Source organism: Gossypium hirsutum, chromosome A05, assembly GCF_007990345.1.
Source record: "Gossypium hirsutum isolate 1008001.06 chromosome A05, Gossypium_hirsutum_v2.1, whole genome shotgun sequence".
Taxonomy (NCBI): domain Eukaryota; kingdom Viridiplantae; phylum Streptophyta; class Magnoliopsida; order Malvales; family Malvaceae; genus Gossypium; species Gossypium hirsutum.
The window spans coordinates 33,070,380-33,089,721 of record NC_053428.1 but is presented as its reverse complement, the minus strand read 5'-3'; the positions used below and the strand labels follow the sequence as shown (position 1 = coordinate 33,089,721).

At 31.3% G+C, this 19,342-nt stretch overlaps 1 protein-coding gene and 1 pseudogene across 1 annotated transcript; one reads left to right on the top strand and one right to left on the bottom strand.

Moving 5' to 3' along the window:
- The first annotated feature begins 6,398 nt into the window (after positions 1-6,398).
- Positions 6,399-9,961, top strand: LOC107904443 (phosphoglucan phosphatase LSF2, chloroplastic-like; annotated as a pseudogene).
- LOC107904442 (pentatricopeptide repeat-containing protein At2g40720) lies at positions 9,105-13,593 on the bottom strand. The gene is made up of 2 exons (XM_016830831.2): positions 10,944-13,593; positions 9,105-9,690 (listed from the first exon to the last, which is right to left on the bottom strand). The coding sequence occupies exons 1-2, from the start codon at positions 13,499-13,501 to the stop codon at positions 9,636-9,638; spliced, it is 2,613 nt and encodes an 870-aa protein (XP_016686320.2). The 5' UTR covers positions 13,502-13,593; the 3' UTR covers positions 9,105-9,635.
- Between the last annotated feature and the right edge of the window lie 5,749 nt (positions 13,594-19,342).

Here is a 19,342-nt window from a genome sequence, read left to right as displayed (position 1 = left end):
ACTTACCTTGTTCTATTGATTCCAATCTTTAATTTGATTTTCTCTCTCCTCCAGCTTCTATTCCTTGAATCCAATTTGATATTCTAACTCCCCATAGTCTCCTTAACATTTTTTTCTGTTGGTAGCTATGGAAATTCTTTTGATTTCTAGGTGAAAATGGTGAATTTTTTAGTGGAAGGACCAAATTGTAAAGAAAAGAAAACTTTCTTTCTTTTCTTCTCTTCTAACGTTTGCATGCATGGAAAGATGATGAGAATTCATCATCTTTCCTTCCTTATATACTAAATAAATAATAAAATAATAATAAATATGTCATTAAAATATTAATAAAATAATATTTATCTATTTAATTAATTTAAAATATCATCAACATAATCATTACATTCTAGAATTCTCTCTCTTACTAAGTGACCATTTTGCCCTTCATGATCTTTTAGAATTTCATCCTTGAGTCATAACTTAATTTGGTAAAATTGCCATTTAGTCCCTCATAATTTTTCATCTATTCAATTTGGTCCTAATTCATCTATTTTCCTTAGCTTCTAGATCATTCCACCCTTAAAATATTTTCACTATTGGTCCTTCAAATTTTTCATATTTACACTCTAACCCTCAAATTTTGAGTATTTACTCTTGTGCAACAAAACTTTTCTCATCTTTACAATTTAGTCCTTTCTTGAATTAATATATCATAATATACTTCCCAAGGTTGACACAACTCAAAATTTTCCTTTTTGTCACTTTATTTTCTTATTTTACTATATCAAGGATAATATCTTACAGTAAAAATTTTCGGGGTATTACAAGGAAAGGAAGGGGGGTAAGCATTATCGGTTAGTAAGTAGGTATGTAAATGATAAGTAATCTATTAACATGCTTTTATAAATCTTCACAATATGTTCTCAAGATAATACAATCATAGTTGCACATAGTTCCACTATTTATTCATGTTTATCTCAAGCTGTCTACTCGAGTCACAGTCACTAAATTATTTATATCTTGAGCTACGAAACTCCAAACTAAGATTTGCTAATTTTCCCTAAAACTAGGCTCATATATCTTCTTACCATAAAATTTCAAGAATTTTTTATTTAGCCAATAAGTACAGTTTATTCTTTAAAGTCACCCCTGTTTTGCTGTCCAATAGTTCTGACCTCTCTGAACTAAAAATTAATTATCTCTTCGTACAAGATTTGGATAATGTTCCTATTTGTTTCTTTCGAAAATAGAATCATTAAGGATTTTAATCATATAAATTATAAACCATAATTATTTTTTTACAATTTTTAATGATTTTCCCAAATCAAAACAGGGGATTCCAAAATCATTCTGACTCTATCTCACAAAAATTCAAATATCTCATAATATGAAATTATTTTCTTACACCGTTTCTTTTATATGAAAATAGACTCAGTAAGCTTTTATTTCATATCTTATTCAACTTCTAATTCAATTTCCACCATTTTTTGTTCAATGTCACACAACTACTGCTGTCCAAAACTGTTTTATTACTAAATTTCACTTTTTCATATTTTCTTTGTAGTGACTTTCATTGTAACACTTAATCCATATCAATCTTACCAAAGTTCGATCACATGTCGAGCACGTTGCTCATAAGTTTACACACTCGAACCTTCACTTATTCATCACATAGTCATATTCAATTACACCTTGTCATTTCCCGTTGAACACATCGGAATAATAACGGATGCCCGGTGGCCTGCACATAGTACCACCCTTGTAGTCAAAGCTACCTTCTTCACAAAGTGGCCTTCACATAGTACCACACTTGTGACCAAAGCTATCTTTTACACATAGTGGCCTGCACTTAGTACCACACATGTGATCAAAGCTATCGGGTACGCATAGTAGCCTGCACTTAGTACTACACATGCGACCTAACCATTTGGTACACGTAGTAGCCTGCACTTGGTACTACACACGTGACCTAAAACCATTTTAAACACATAGTAGCCTGCACATAGTACTACACATTTGTTCTCACAATGGATCATTCGTATCTTTCCTATTCCGAAGGTCCAACCGGGAAATTCCTCACTTTTGAACATTTTACCAATTCAACCATAATCAATTTCAATTCATAATTTACATCAAGTGATCATTCAATATGCAACCACCTCTCATATAATAACAAAATATTATAACATAAGTAAAAATGATATATTATTTACATACAAACTTACCTCGGTATCACAATCGGAGAAAAGGACTTATTCATTATATTCTTTATTTTCCTCCCGTTCTAAGTTCGAATCTCGTTTTCATTGATCTATAACAACACATTTAACTCATTTATTCATCCTGCTACTCAAATTAGCCTAAATTCACATTTTGACAAAATTTATATTTTTACCCCTAAACTTTGTCATATTTACACTTTTTTCCCCTAGGCTAGTAAAATGATTTTTATTCAATTTCCTTGTATTTTAAGCCTAGCTGAACCATTTTTATAACTATAGAAGTCCACAATTTCCATTTATTCACACACTTACACACATTGTACAACTTTTTACAAACTTGTCCTTTTTTACAATTTCACCGAAAATCACTTAGTAAAAGTAGTTTATTACACACTGAGCATTCATATTCCACCATTAAACATAAAAAAACATGCATGTCATCCATGGGTAAATTTTTAAACACAAAACCTAGCTCAAAATAATGGTGGAAATAGCTAAACCGAGCTACGAGAATCTTAAAAATGTAAAGAACATTAAAAATGGGGCTAGAACGGACTTACAATCAAGCTTGGAAGCTTGAAAAACCCTAGCCATGGTTTCCCCTTGTGAAATTCAGCCATAGCTTGAAGATGGACACAATTTTGCTTTGATTTTGGCTTTTTAATTCTTTTAATTACTAAATGACCAAAATGCCCCTAACTTAAAAATATTCTATTTCACCTATTTCATGTCTATTTTTGTCCAAATAATTATCCAATGGTATAATTACCATTTAAGGACCTCCAATTTAAAATTTCATAACAATTGGACACCTCTAGCATGTAGATCTCAACTTTTGTACTTTTTACAATTTAGTCCTTTTGACTAAATTGAGTGGCCAAACGTTAAAATTTTCTAACAAAATTTTCACGAAATGATTTTTTGAAATCGTAGACCATAAAAATATAATAAAAATAAATTTTCTTACGTCGAATTTGTGGTCCTAAAAGCACTATTCCGACTAGGCTTTACATTTTATTTTTAATTATTGATATTATTAGTATTATTAATATTATTAGATAATCATTATTGTTAATTAATATTAATTTTTTTAAAATTCAATCAAAGAATTAATATTTTATGAATATAATTATATTATTTTCATACATTTTATATTACTTCACTAGTAGTATTATTATCATTATGAATATTATCAATAGAATATTTTCTTATTTATTTCATTACTTTTTATTTGCACTCATTATATTATTGTCAATTCATTTTGATATTTATGTTATTTATTTAGTAAATGTGATAATTTTGCCATCCTCAAATATTGTCAATATTTGCTACATATGTTCATCTGTTCCTTTGCACAATCGCATAACAAATAATTTAAAACTGACGCAATATTTTTTTTATTTTAGGGATCCGAGAGGTTGTACTTCCAACTTACAGAGTCTGACTTTCTCCGTTAATTTAAGTAATTGAATATCCTATTTAAAGTAGAAACACATGGGATTTAAGTCATAATCAAATAGCGATTATTCTTATTGTCGAGGATTTGAGACAACATGCCCTAACTTACGGGACGTGATCTTTTCTTCTCAATTAATTTGAAATAAAGCTTTTTCCACAAAATTTAACTTAGTTGGCGATATTTTAAGAAAATAATGTCATGTAATGAGGGATTGTATTTTATCTGTAATGGATTCTTTTTGAATTTTCAATTTTCAACATCAAGATATTAAGTAATCAACTAGGTACCAATTTTTGGCGTTATGAGGGTGCTAACCCTTCCTCATACGAAATTGACTCCCAAACTCATTTAATGGATTTTTGTAGGCAGAAAAGTATCGTTTTAATAAATCTAATGTTTTATTAAAATAAGTTTTGAGGTGATCCAATCACACTTAATTAAAAAAGATTGGTGGTGACTTCACTTTAGCTTTTAAAATAAAAGTTAATTTCAAAAAAAAGGTTTCAATAATAAGTAATGATTATATAACAAATATTACAACGTGTCTTTATTTGTATGGAGCGATGATTTAAGTTCTTGTCATACTAGCATAGATTCAAACCATGTTACCCATCCCAACTTCTGCATAAAAAAAACGTATTATATTATATTTTGAGTAAATGAAAAAATCTTATTAATTTGCATTCCAATTAATTTTTCATGAAGCATGCTTAAATGTTTATTAGAAATTTTATTGCAAGTGTATGCATGTGGTAACCATGGATTTAAAACACATGTGTGTGTTTAATAATAGTATAAAATAAAAAGGAAATCTATAATTTAAAATTAATTAATCATAATTACATAATAAAATAAAAAATTAAAATAAATTATGAGTAAAACAAAATTTAAACACATAAATACATCATATTAACAATACTAAATGCACTACAATCATTTATCATTGTGTTATCATCAAAATAAAACTACTAAATTGTGCATACTAAAATAAAAACATATAAAAAATATTATAACAAAGTTTTGGTTGAGTGATATATTTAAAATTTTACTAATCTAATTGACGTGGGTTTAAATCTCTTCATATACATATTTTTATTCATTTTTGTCAAAATGAAAAGACTAAAAAACTCTTAAATAGTATTTTTTTAAATTATGAAAGCTTAATGCTCAATTTGGCCCTCGAACTATGTCCGCTTTTTCATTTTGGTACTTTTAACTTCTTTTCATCCAAATTGGTGCTTAAACTATCATTCCATTATTTGGTTCAACCTTTTTCTTGTAATGGAGTTAAAAAATTCGATTATCACGTGGTGCCAATCAAAATGTGACATGTGCCACTTAATGTTACTTAAAATAAAAATATTGTCTAGACATTGATCGACATTGACCAGCGTTGGTCAATGTTGATAGATCCTTAAGCAATTATTAACCAAGTTGACCATCCACGTGGCGCTATTAGAATGCACCACATCACCCTTCTTTTTTTTAATATTATATAATATATTGTTTTAAAATGTAAAAATTCATATATAATATAATAATAATAATTCAAATTTTTTTAAAAAGTTTAAAAAGTTTAAAAATTCTAAAATATATAAATATAAATTAAAAAAATCAAAAATTTATATAGAAATTGAAAACTTATCAAATATTATTTTTTTAAAAACTCTACATTCTACAATTTCAAAAAAATATATATCTAAATTTATAAAAATTTAAAACTTTATATATTTTTTTATCAACTTTGTTTATTTTGGAAATTTAGAAATTTAGATATTTCTTTTGAATTTTTAGAGTTTAGAGTTTTTGAAAAAAAACATTTATGACAAGTTTTCAATTTTATATAATATATTGTTTTTTTTAATTTATAACTATATATTTTAGAATTTTAGAAGTTTTTAAACTTTTAAAAACAATTAAATATTTATATATTATATTTTAAACTTTTAAATTTTTAAATAATATTATAATACTAAGAAATAAAAAAGAAAGGTGATGTGCACTTGGATGGTTAATTTGGTGAACACCAATCAATGGTGATTAACGATAGTCAATGTCGATTTGCATTTAATCAATGGTGGGTGAATTTTTTATTTTAAATAACCTTAAATGTCATATGACATACTTTGATTGGTTGAAAGGTCTCACATGGCACATTTTAATTGGTACAACGTGGTATCCAATCCAATTTTTCTAACACCTTAACAAAACAAAATTGAATCAGATAACATAATAATAGTTTAAGTACTTATTTAAGATAAAAAAAAGTTTAATAAATAAAGTGAAAAAACATGTATTAAGCTATTATGAAATGATTTTTTTATAATTTTTCTATTTGAAATGATAATGTGATCGAGGTGACGAAAATTTTAAAATGTTGGGTTTTATATTTTGGCTAAAAAGAAAAGGATTTGAATTGGTTTATTATCACCATTTCAAATAAAAAATTAATTTAAGAAGCATTATTAATCACATATTCTAATTAATTAAATATTATAATTTAATTAAAAAAGTTAAAATAAAAATGAGGAAAAAGTAATTAATTTTGTTCCCTTGCATATTAGAATTTATGGTTGATAATGAATTTATGGGAATTCTAGATTCGAACAAGTTGGGGCCCAAAAAAATGGACGGTAAGCTTGAGTTTGAGGACACAGATGCGACGAAAATCATGAAAGGGGCAACATAGTCAAGTCCATTCACTAAAATCTAAACTATAAAATCTGACATACCCAAACCCAACAATATCAAAGCAACAAGAAACAGCACAAATGAGTACCATAAACAGCACCGCTTGTTTCTCTTCAGTCTTCCTAAACCCATCACAAACTGAACTTTTTCCTGCAAATTTCAAATGTAGGTTCAATTTCATGCTCCCCAAGAAGCAATCTAAAATGGGTGCTCCTAGAATTTTCTGTAACTTAGCTGAAACCGAGACTGGGATTGATGATAATCCCAGAAACAGTAAGGTTTCTGTGAGGTCCAAGAGCAGGATGGAAGAGTATAACACTGCCATGAAGAAAATGATGAGGAATCCATATGAGTATCATCATGACCTTGGTTAGCTTTTTCTCTATAAAGCCCATTTCTTTTTGGGTTTCGGTAGTTTTGGTTAATCAAATTGGTAGATTATGTTATTTGGATAAACTTTCTTATTTTAACCCTAAAAGAGACATTTGTGTGCTAGAATCTGGATGTGCAAAGTATTTTTTTTCTTCTTATTCTAGTTTGGGTTGTTTTTCTTAAGTACATAAAAAGTTGCTGCTACTTTATGGGAGTAGCTATCCATAAAAGGTAGATGTATCAACCAACTCGGTAATGCCTTAGCATGAGAATGGGGAAACGGTTATAGATGCTGGGAATTGAATTCTAAACCTATATTAGTAGCCATTACCATAAAAGTGATTGTATGAACCAAATTGATTATACTTTGAGTTAGTGATGAAATTATATATTAATTAGGAATATGGATCTAGATCCATAAAGCACTTTTTGACTTTGGATTGTGTTGTATCATGTGACTTTTTGTAACTTTTTAAAGTAGAATCATGCTTATTACAAACAAGGGGCGTTGATTAAAATATTTAATGGAAGTAAGGAACTTTTCCTTATTTCTGGTATGACATCTGATCCATCTTCTGTTCATAACTTTTGATTTGTCTCCTCATTCTATAAGATAATCAGAAACCCTAGAGCTCAACTTTATTAAAATTGACTTTGGAAATCTCCTGTTTAAGTTTGCATTTTGCTAATGAGACTCTGAACACCCCCCCCCCCAAGGCGGGTGGGTTTTTTTGCTTTCTATATTATTGAATGTTGCAGCATAACTCAGACCAAGTGTTACTTTTGGATATGATATATTTCTGACATGAGTATGATCAATGTTTTTTAAGTTCTCTATGTACCTGGGAGATCCTTGAAAGGTTCCATCTTTATATATTTGGATAGGTGTCGAACATCGTTGCTGGACACAAATAGTTCAATAAAAATGATGAGTTGAGCAACACGGGAAGCTTGCCGTAACTGAACTGATTTATGATAGTAATCCACTCTCTTCAATATGTCCGTTGCTTCCCAGCTTATCAACTAGATTTCCAAGTTTGATAGATGGCAAACCAAGGAGTGTGTACAGTCTGATGAAAAGAAGATTTAGCAAAAATCTCTGTTGCTATGCTTCTTCATTTTGTTTTGTTGTTTTTTTTTAATACTTGTGTTTAACATGTTTTTAGACATAAGTATGGGAATATGATTTTTCTAGGATCCTCCAAATACATGGAAAAGCATAGTTAAACCCGTGTTTAAGTCGTACTTGTGTTCAAAAGTCAAGCAGAGTTTGAATAACTTAGGCAAAAAAAAGATTAGTTAGGATCTCTACTACCTTAATCTACAAAGTGACATCTATCTAATAGAGCATTTGAAAATTTCCCCAAAACATTCTATAATATATTACAGCAATCTTTGCCATTATTCTCAAGCTAGGAACTATGCTCCATATGTTCATTTATCCCTAAACATAGTATCATCAAGAGAACAAGTTTATAGACCTGGTCTGGTACTGCATTTTGCAAACATTTGTATTCCTAGTTGTCCACTTCTACATTTCAGCACTTCATCTTTCAAGACAATGCCACCTCTTCTTGATCTGTGATAGTTAATATTACAAGACAAAAAGTGTGTTTGCTGTGTGAGTACCCTTGTGTTAGTGATCATGGTTGCAAGTACTTGCATTATAATTTCCAATACAAAAACTGAATATCAAGGTAGTCATACATGTTGATCAATTATTCTGATGATCCATGTCTTGTTTTTCAGGCATGAACTACACACTGATAACTGACAATTTGATTGTCGGCTCTCAGCCCCAGAAACCCGAAGACATAGATCATCTGAAACAAGAAGAGAAGGTGGCCTATATACTGAACCTGCAGCAGGACAATGACATCGAGTATTGGGGAATCGACTTGCAGCCTATAATCAAAAGATGTTGACAACTTGGAATTCGTCATATGAGAACACCTGTAAGTAAAATTTTCTCATACTTTATAATAATTTATTCATTCAGGAAAAAATGAATCAGATCAACAACACTCCTTAAATGAAGTTTGAACGACTTCTAGGAAATGTAGGCTTCATTAAAGAAAATTATCGGTCCTGTTTGGATATCATAAACAAGTGAATCAAATGATAACTTGTAAGTAAGTTTAATGTTTTTGGATGCTTGAATTGATCCTGCTATCTTATGCATTGGTAGGCAAGAGACTTTGATCCAGATTCCTTGAGAAATATATTACCTAAAGCTGTTTCTTCATTGGAATGGGCCATTGCTGAGGGAAAAGGAAGAGTATATGTGCACTGCACAGCTGGTTTAGGTAGAGCTCCAGCAGTGGCTATTGCATATATGTTCTGGTTCTGCGGCATGAATGTAAGTATTCTACATTGCATCATCCACTTCCTCTAATTCTACCTACGTTGCTCCAACTCTTTTTTTTTTTTTGAAGTACTCATATTTGATGCGTTTCCGGACAAGGGTATAAGAGATATGATCCTCCAAGGAGGCAAGAACCCTCAAAATACATAGAAAAATATTCTATGTTCGCCACATACTCATATCCAACTCTTCTACCTGAGTCCAAATAAAATAGATTCTATAACATAATTGTCTTTAGCTTATGAAGTTTCAGTGCTTGGTATCTGTTAAAACTGTCAGCTAAATACAGCATTCGAAGCACTGACCTCAAAACGACCTTGTGGACCCAATAAAAGAGCAATACGAGGAGCCACCTATGATCTGGCTAAGAATGATCCATGGAAGGAGCCCTTTGAAAATCTTCCTGAACATGCTTTTGAGGGTGTAGCAGATTGGGAGAGGAAGTTGATTCAAGACCGTGTTCGTTCCCTCCGTGGAACCTGAGTATCTCGGTTAGCATTCTCTTAAAGCCGGTTCACAAGCGCATGGCAGACAAATCCGCAAAATCTTAGGCATTGCTTGTGGGATGTTGAAGCTGATCTCTCCAGGGACTATTTTCCTGACTGAATAGCAAATTACTTGGTCAAATCATAAATATGATCTGATTTTTATAGAAACTATTTGTCATAAACCATAAATAAAACATAGAGAAGTACAGAAAACACGGAATATTCCATGTTCAAAGCATGGTTTATATGCTATTGAAGCTAAAAATTTTTAGGTTCGTAACTTGAATGATCTCTCTGGTGATTCATGTTACATATATTGTACCATTATCAGATATATTCAGATTGTGGTTAACAGGATGCAAGCTCGATCGAGTTCATTTTTGAAGATCTCGATTTGACTTAAACTCTATTTGATTAGGTTCATCTACTTAATAAAACATTCGACTTTATACTTGGTTTTATGCTTAATCTTGAACGTAAGTTCAAGTTTGAATAGAGATTTTTTTGTTGAATGCTAAATAAAAATAGAAAAACTTAGTTTGACTCATAAGCTACTCAAGCTAGATCTTAGAAGCTAGATATAAAAAAAACTTGAACACAAGTTTGGCTTGTTGACAATGACCTAATTAAATTTGAGTTTTTTTTCTCTCGAGTCTTGTTTGAGTAATTTATATGTAAACATCTTGTAAAACAAATCCTTAAAACTGGATCTCAACAATTGCATTTCGAATGCACAAAAATATGGTACACTGAACAATATATGTAAGCATATTGTAGACATTCTTGCCAACTTCAACACCAAGTTGTACAAATATTTTATTACACAAAAATATGGTACACTGAACGATATATACAAGCATATTGTAGACAAATTCTTGGCAACTTTCAACACCAACTGGAAGTACAAGTATCTCTCTTTTTCTTAAAGAAAGGGGAAAAATAAAAAAGGGTAACTAACGTTGCTGGAATCTCATCCTAAGATGAACCAGGTAACCTTTTGGGCCATAAGATTTTGCTAAAACTAGGAAAGAAGGTTATTGATGAATGAAGAAAGCTACTGCATGCATCCAAGGAAAAGTAAATAACATGCAAGCAGTCATAGATTAGCAGCATATAGTGCACAAAAATGGAAACCTCTTACAGCAAATGAAGATGTCAAACTGTGCGGTAGCTTTTATACTGTTTAGGTAAGAAAACCCACCTCACAGTTGCATATTTCTCAAATTCTATAAAATGCAATAAATAGAGAGAACAAAGGAGTCATTCCATTTTTACTCATTTTGATCATAAAGACAAATTCACATCTTTCAGACTTTTTAATTTTGTTTATACACTTCCAAATTTCAAAATTAATTTTTCATACTTACAGGTCTGAAATTGTCTCCATAATTTCAGAATCACCTCCTTCCTTCTCCATATGCTTCCCAATGCTATGTAATATCTCATAAATCTCCACTGTTCTCATGGAAGATGAATCTCCTGGGAAGAAAACATCAACTCTATCCCTAAGTTCAATCCAACTACATCCAGGGGTTTTCTTCAATCCCTTTTCTTTCATTGTTGCTCGGATGTTTGCAGCTTTCTCCCATAATTCAGCGTCTCCATACAAATGTAACAATTGAACATAATTGCTGCCCCTGTCTGGTTCCAGTTTCAGTAAGTAGTGAGCTGCCAGTTCACCAAGCTCCACATTTAAATGGGTTCGGGAGGCACACAACAGACTCAACCAAACACTCCTATCAGGTTCAATGGTCATGGATTTTACAAAATTATAAGCATCATCTAAACGTCCAGCACGGCCAAACAGATCAACAATGTTCACATAGTGCTCCATTTTAGGTTCAACCCCATGCTCCGCTCTCATGGATTGAAATATCTTGTGGCCTTCATCAACTAAACCAGCATGATTGCAAGATGAAATCAGGGAAAGAAAAGTAACATCATCAGGTTTGATTCCACTGTTCTTCATCTCATTAAATAATGACAATGCTTCAATGCAATCGCCATGAGATCCATAGCCAGAAATCATGCAATTCCATGTAACTAAATCTTTCTGAGACATGTTCTGAAATATATACTCAGCATATTTTAAGAATCCACACTTAATATACATATCCATCAATGCATTCTCCAGATGAATATCAGATTCAATCTCTAGCCTAACAACATATCCATGGATAATCTTTCCATTTAGTAAAGCTGCTGTGGATGAAACTGCAGTGAGAATGCTTGTAATGGATACAGAGTCTGGATAAAAACCATGCTGAATTATCTTAGAGAAAAGCTTTATAGACTGGTCAGGCAGACCATTTCGACAATAGCTTGATATCATGGAATTCCAAGCAACAAGATTTTTCTCATGCATATCTGAGAATAAACGTTCAGCCATACCCAGGAAACCACATTTCGAATACATATCAACAAGGGAAGTAGCAACATAAACATCATGGTGCAAACCACTTTTGATAACATATCCATGGATCATGCACCCTGAATCTACATTCTCCAATCCTGTACATGCGTTGATGACACTTGACATAATATCAGAATCTGGTCTTACTCCTCCATCTGCCTTCATTTTTCTAAAATAATCTAAAGCTTCTCTGAACTTCCTATTTTGACAAAAACCTGATATCATCGAACCCCAAGCAACCACGTCCTTTTCCCTCATTGTGCTAAGAATGAAATTAGCATCACCAACACTGCCACATTTACAGTACATGGTCAACAATGCACTCTGAACTGCAGTACTATTCTCTATAGGTCTCTTCACTAATTCTGCATGAACTGACCGCCCAACATTATATATTCCAATCATACTGCTACATGATAAAACATTAGATATTGTGAAAGAATCAGGGGTTATTGCATTATATCTCATCTTGTTGTAAACCTCAAAAGAGGCAAAAGAATATTTATTCCAAACAAAAGTTGATATCATAGCATTCCATAACTCAATTCCTTTATCCAATACCTGACGGAAAACATTTTCAGCATCTTCAACAAATTGGCATTTTCCATACATGCTCAATAAAGAAGTATAAACGAAAGGGTTATTTTCAAATGCCATTTTGATCAAATCACAATGAACTTGCCTCCCAAAATCCACAACATCGCCATACACACAGGCACTCAAGGAACTACTAATCGATTCTGATACAAACTTAACATTCTCAGCTTTCATTAAAGAATACAACTTTAAGCTCCATTCCCATCCTCCATTCTCGAGAAAACCACCAATCATTACATTCCAAACAACCACATTGCTCTTATCTTCCAAATGGTCAAATACAAACCAGGCCTCCATTATTCGACTACAACTCGAATACATACCAATCAATGCAGTTTCCAAAAAGGGATCACTCTTAAAGATATGCCTAACAATGTAGCCATGAATTTGCTTTCCTTCCTTCAACCCCAAAGCACCAAGAAGAATAGAAAGTGAGTAAGCATCAGGAAGTACCCCAAGCGCCTGCATTTTGTTAAAATGAGCCAAACCCTCGTTTATTTGACCAAATTTGAGATACCCATCAAGCAAAGAGTTCCATAAAGTGACATCTTCAACAAAGCCTTCTCTTGTAACCATTTCTTCGAACACATTAACTGCAGAAGAAAATGACCCACATTTGGTGTACATGTTTATGAGTGAAGTTGTGATATAAGGGTCGGAGTGGAGACCCACTTGGATGATTGTGAAATGGAGGGTTTTTCCATAGTTGAGGTTAGAGAGGAAAGTGGAAGCTTTAAGAAGAGAGGGAAAAGCGAAATTGGTGATTGAAAGTGGAGAAACAGAGAATAGCTGTAAGGCTTTAGTGAATTGGCCATGTTGAATAAAGGCCTTGATGTTGGAATTGAATAACGCTGGGTTAAGATGGAAGGTTTCATAGTGTGAAAGCTGGCGTGAAAGGCGTACGGTTTGATGCATTTCTGCATTGTTTCAAGCAGCTGCCACAACGAGGGATGAACAACGGCGGTTAGATAGCAACCACTTCGATTTGCGAATCTATTCTATCTAACATTAATAACCTTTATTTTATCATTTTTAGATAGTTAAATTAAATTTTTATCTTTTCTTAAAGGGTTAAAAATGTAATTTTATTATATATTAATTTAAAATTTTAGAAATTATAAAAAAATTAAAAAGATAGTCCTGCTAACCTCTTTAGCTCCGCTTATGTTTATATATCTATACTTATTATAAAATTTATTCTTTAACCTGATATTATAAGTTAATTAAATACGAATTCAATTGAAAATATATGAAAATACCCTAACTTTACAAATTACAAAGTAAATTATATTTTTAAGAATGTTTTCTCATTCTATCTTAAAAGAATAGAAAAAATAAGCATTCACAATAACATTTTATATATTTTATTTGTTTTATTATTTATTGGGTGTTATTATAAAATGAGGTGTATTTTATTTCTCATTTTTTATCGAATGTAGGAGAGATGAAGATGAAGTGAAAATAACAATTTTTTTTATTTTACCCATTTATTATTTTCCCATTTTTACAAATTATATAATAGTTTTTTCCTAAAATTAAAAAGTATTTTGTAAAACAAATCAAATAGGTAATTAACAAGTTGTGATTGGTGGAATTTTTTTTTTAAGATGTTTAACTTTTTGGGGTAATTTAGGTAAAAGGAAAATACATACCAACATAATATATATATATATAATTTAAATACCATTTTATGATTTAAGTCAATATACATGTCAAGTTGTATTTGCATACTCCATTGCAATTCAAAATCATTAATATAATTGTCGATTGGGTCTTAGCTCAATTGGCATTGGCATTGGCATTGGTACCAGTACAAGAGGATGTAGGTTTGAGTACGCTGAAACTCATTATTCTCTTGTTAAAAGTTGAGAACGGGTTATGAGTAGTTTTAGGTATTATAATTAAAAAAAAACAAAGACTAAAATTATGATGCTACATTTATATGAAATGAATTAAATAAAAAAATCATTAATATAATTTGCAATTTACAAATTAAAGCAATTTTATATGTATTGATTTTACAAATTTTTATTTTAAAAAACATTGTATATAATTTAAGTTTATATCATTTCAAGTTATTTTATTTAAATATTTTAAGTCTGAATAATTTCAAATTTTAATTATTTCAAGTTCAAATTAATACTTTATTATGTCAAATCAAGTTAAAATTTATTTTTAAAAAAATAACTAAGGTTAAGAAAAAAATCAAGATATCAAAAATCGACCTGAATAGTATTTTGATGGTTTTTAGAATTCAGGTTAAAAAAATTATGGTAAATAGAACCAAATTTTAATTTAATTTTATTTGTATTAATTTTTATTTTTATGAGGTAAAAATAAATAAATTATGAAATAGTAAATAAATTAACAATTCTATATGAAAAATATTTTAAAAAATATATATATAAGAGTTATTGATTATTTTTATTTATTTGAAAAATTACTATTTATAAATATTTATGAAAAAAGAATTTGAAATTTTATCAAATAATACCATAAAAAAATTTCAAAATAATTTTACAATATTTGTTTGGTCAAAAAGTGAAAAAAAAAGAGAAAATGATTAATTATGATTTTTTTATAAAATAATTTAAGGATAATGTTAAATTTAACCATTAATATTTACTTAATTATGTTGTTTATTTGACAGTATATTTTGTGTTTGTGCTTTTCGTTATGTGCTCTTATGAAGTTGTGATGTATTGTGTGCATTAGGTTTAATTATTTTGGCATAATGATAAATTTAGTATTTAGTATTTTTATTTTCTTTTAATTTGACTTTTATTTTTTTTTTCAACTTATTCTAGCAAATAGTCTTTTAAAAAGATTCAAATTATTTATTTATTTTTTTGCATAATAACTTTTTTTGTATAAAGTTATAAAAAAAAGTTATTTTAGCTCTGCGTTTAATTTTTTTTAAACTTGTATTATTTGTCAAATCAACCTAAACTTGACAAAAAGTTAGTGTTTCTTAATTTTGTTGGCATTGCCACGTGTATGCCATGTTAGTAATTAATTAATTTTTTTAAAATTGAAAAAATTAAAAATATATACTTTTTAATACTTTATAAATTTTAAAATATTTTTTATTTTTTAAACTTTAAAAATTAATTAATTGTTTACATGGTCTCACCCATCCACGTGTATGTCACGTTCAGAAAGTTAACAAACGTTAACTTTTCTATCCATTTTAGGATGATTTGACAAATAACACAAGTTGAAAAGTTGAAAAAAAGTAAAAAATTAAATGGAAAGCTAAAATAACCTCTCTCTTTTTTTAAGTTAGAAGGTCAAATAAGTCATTATGCCCATTTCAACAAAAATGCTAACTACAACACTTTTTAACAATGTTGGCGTGATAGCCTGCCTGTAATCTACGTGTATTTCATGTTAACATGACACTATTTGGCTTATATGACACATTAAAAAGCAATTTAAAATTTATAGAAATATTCAAAATATAAAAATTTTAAATTGTTGTTGATCGACACAATTAAGCAGTGAACAAGTAAAAAAATAACAGAAGAAATTGAGAAATTAAACACAAATTTAACGTGAAAAAACCCCTCCAAAAAGGATAAAAAACCATGGGTAAAGATAATTTTACTATAATAGCAAAAGAGCAAATACTACAAAAGATAGAAATAAAAACTAAACCTCAAACCCAAAAACAAAATGTAACACCCTGAATTTGGGCCTAGAAGTTTTGGGCCTTGAGCATGGGAGCGGTTGAAGGCAGCTTATAATATTTTGTTGTGCGTGTAAATTTCGTTAATAAAGGCTTGTTTTAGTGGTTAAGTGTGCTGAGAAGTGTTGGAGAAGTCCTGGGTTCAAATCTGGACTCTAGCAAAAATTCTGGTTTAAGATGAATCAAACCCTGGGTGTAGTAGGTAGGCCTTAAGAATATTGTTGGAGAAATTGTGACACAAAAAGCCTTGTGCTTAGTGGTAAGTAGCGTGTGGAGCATTTAAGGGGAGGCATGGGTTCGAATCCCATGGCAAGCAAAGAGCATTTATTTTGCTAACAGGGGGCGGCAAGAGTTGGTGTTGAATTTAAACTCTGATGTTGGAGGGATCCCACATCAGGAAGCTAACATAAGAGTGGATGCGAAGCTGGCTTTAAATAGAGAGAACCATGAGGAGAGTAAAGATACCTTTCTTGGCTGATCCCTTTCGCTTTATGACGTGCTCGTTTGAGTTGGGCGTCGGCTAAGAGTGCTCGGAGACTGGATTAACTCCAGTCTCCAATCAGATGTGTATTTTTCACTACTCTAGCTGTAGGATAGCTACTTCGGGCCGCGATGGGCTGAAAGGAGCCATGTGGGCCCAATAGGCTTACGGGCCCAATTGGATAAGTTGTTTGATTGTGTAGTAAATATTAGACTAGGCTAGGTGAATCTCATATCTGTGGCTAGATTTGGGCTAAAAGGGCCACACGAGCGTGTGAGCCCATTTGGGCCGAGAATAGGCTTTAGGCTCATTCGTATTGTTATCCCTGTTTAGAATACTTTAGTTTACCAAATTACTGAAATACCCCTAGTTGTAAAATTACCAAAATACCCCCAGTTTATAAAATTACCCAAATATCCTCGATTTGTAAAATTACCGAAATACCCCTGTAAGGTAGAATTACTGAAATACCCCTGTAAGGTAAAATTACCGAAATACCCCTGTAAAGTAGAATTACTGAAAACTCCTGTAAGGTAAAATTACCGAAATACCCCTATAAGGTACAATTACTAAAATACCCCTGTAAGGTAAAATTACCAAAATACCCTTGTAGGGTAGAATTACTAAAATACCCTTGCAAGGTAGAATTACCGAATGCCTCTGTAGTGTAGAATTACTGAAATACCCCTGTAGGGTAAAATTATTGAAATACCCCTGTAAGGTAGAATTACTGAAATACCCCTGTAAGGTAGAATTACTGAAATACCCCTGTAGAATAGAATTACCGAAATACCCCTATAAGGTAGAATTACCGAAATACCCCTGTAGGGTAGAATTATCGAAATACCCTTGTAGGGTAGAATTATCGAAATACCCTTGTAGGGTAGAATTACCGAAATACCCCTGTAGGGTAGAATTATCGAAATACCCCTGTGGGGTAGAATTATCGAAATACCCCTGTAGGGTAGAATTACCGAAATACCCCTGTAGGGTAGAATTATCGAAATACCCTTGTAGGGTAGGAATACTGAAATACCCCTGTAGGGTAGAATTATCGAGAAACCCTCGTGGGGTAAAATTACCATTTTACCCCTAGGGTGTTAAATGATTGTTTGCCCTTGTGGGCAAGTGACTGACTTGGACTATGTGGTTGACGAATTTGATTGTGAATATATGTTGGTGATATGAATGACTTGACTGTGACTGTTTGATTCAAATATGGGCATGGTATTCTGATTCTGTATGTTGTATGCCATGACATTTATATCTGTTGCATGGGTTATGGGTTATACTGATGGAGGAAGTACTGAAAGTGGCTTGTCCACGTACTGAAGGCTTTGCCTTAACTTACTGATATTTGAGCAGCAATGCTGCAACTGTGAAGTGTAGGGCTGGGTGGGTTGAGCTATTCCCCACATGGAGTGTAGGACTGGTACGGGTGGAGTGTAATGGTTGGTTATAGGCTGGGTTGGGATTGCATTCACATTCTGATTCTGATTCTGATTTTGATTCTGTTACCTGATACTGATTCTGATTCTGATTCTGTCACCTAATTCTGATTTTGATTCTGATTCTGATTCTAGTTCTGATAATGTTTCTTATTCTGTAATGGGTTAAAGCTCATCTGGTACTGTCTGTTATAATGGGCTAAGGCCCAATTGGTACTGAAACTGTAAGTAAGGCTGGGGCCAGACTTTTAATTCTTTTATATGACTGACTGTTCCTTTTTATAGTAGGGGATTTCACATTGAGTTTTCATAAACTCACCCTGTTGATTAACCTTTCAGGTAATTTCCAGCCTTAGACGGATCGGGGCTGCGAGGGGCTCGGAGGAAGCCACACACACTATTAATGTTACAGTTTTGATTATTAATTTTTAATGTTTTTATGTGGGTTGTAGTAAAGCCGTTGTAATTTTCTGGATTTCAAATTTTGAATTTTACTTATTGTTCTTATAATTGCTAGTATTAGAACATGGTTTTCCAAAGCAACTACTGTTGTTCAAAACATCACGTATCCGCAATTGTTTTTAAATCAAGCTTCCGCAACTGCCAAGATTTCTACAAAGTTGTTAAGAATGTTATTCAGCTAAGGTTTTCTAACAAGGTTTAAAAAGGGTATAAGTTTTTAATTATTGAGAAGGATTTTTAATGGAAACATGGTTTTCAAAAAACACTTCAATGTGACAAGCCAGAATCGAGCCAAACTTCCAGGCCGGGTTTGGGGTGTTACACAAAAAACCTTCAAAATGTGAACACAAAATTCTCGAAAAGTGTTATGAGTTCTAATCTTTAATGAGTGTATTTTCTAATGTTGTAAAAGAGTCTATTTATAAGCTAAATTTGTAGGTCAAAAATAATAAAATAATCTAGACTAATCAGAGTTCAATTGAAATAAATAAACAGAGTTTAATTGGGAGATTATTTCTCAAATTTGACTAAAATATAAGGCATACTTAACAAAGCTCTACATTGACTTGTATTTTCACAACACCATCTTTGCAAAACCCATCATAAGCCTATCTTGAACTATGTAGGAAATTAATTGAGTTGAATCTATGCTTAGAAGCTAGAAGACTCTAGCCTTC

Coding starts and splice junctions, on each gene's coding strand:
- LOC107904442 (XM_016830831.2), bottom strand. CDS start 13,501: ATGCATCAAACCGTACGCCTTTCACGCCAGCTTTCACACTATGAAACC. Junction 9,691..10,943: donor ATGGAGACAATTTCAGACCT/GTAAGTATGAAA, acceptor TTTGCTATTCAG/TCAGGAAAATAGTCCCTGGA.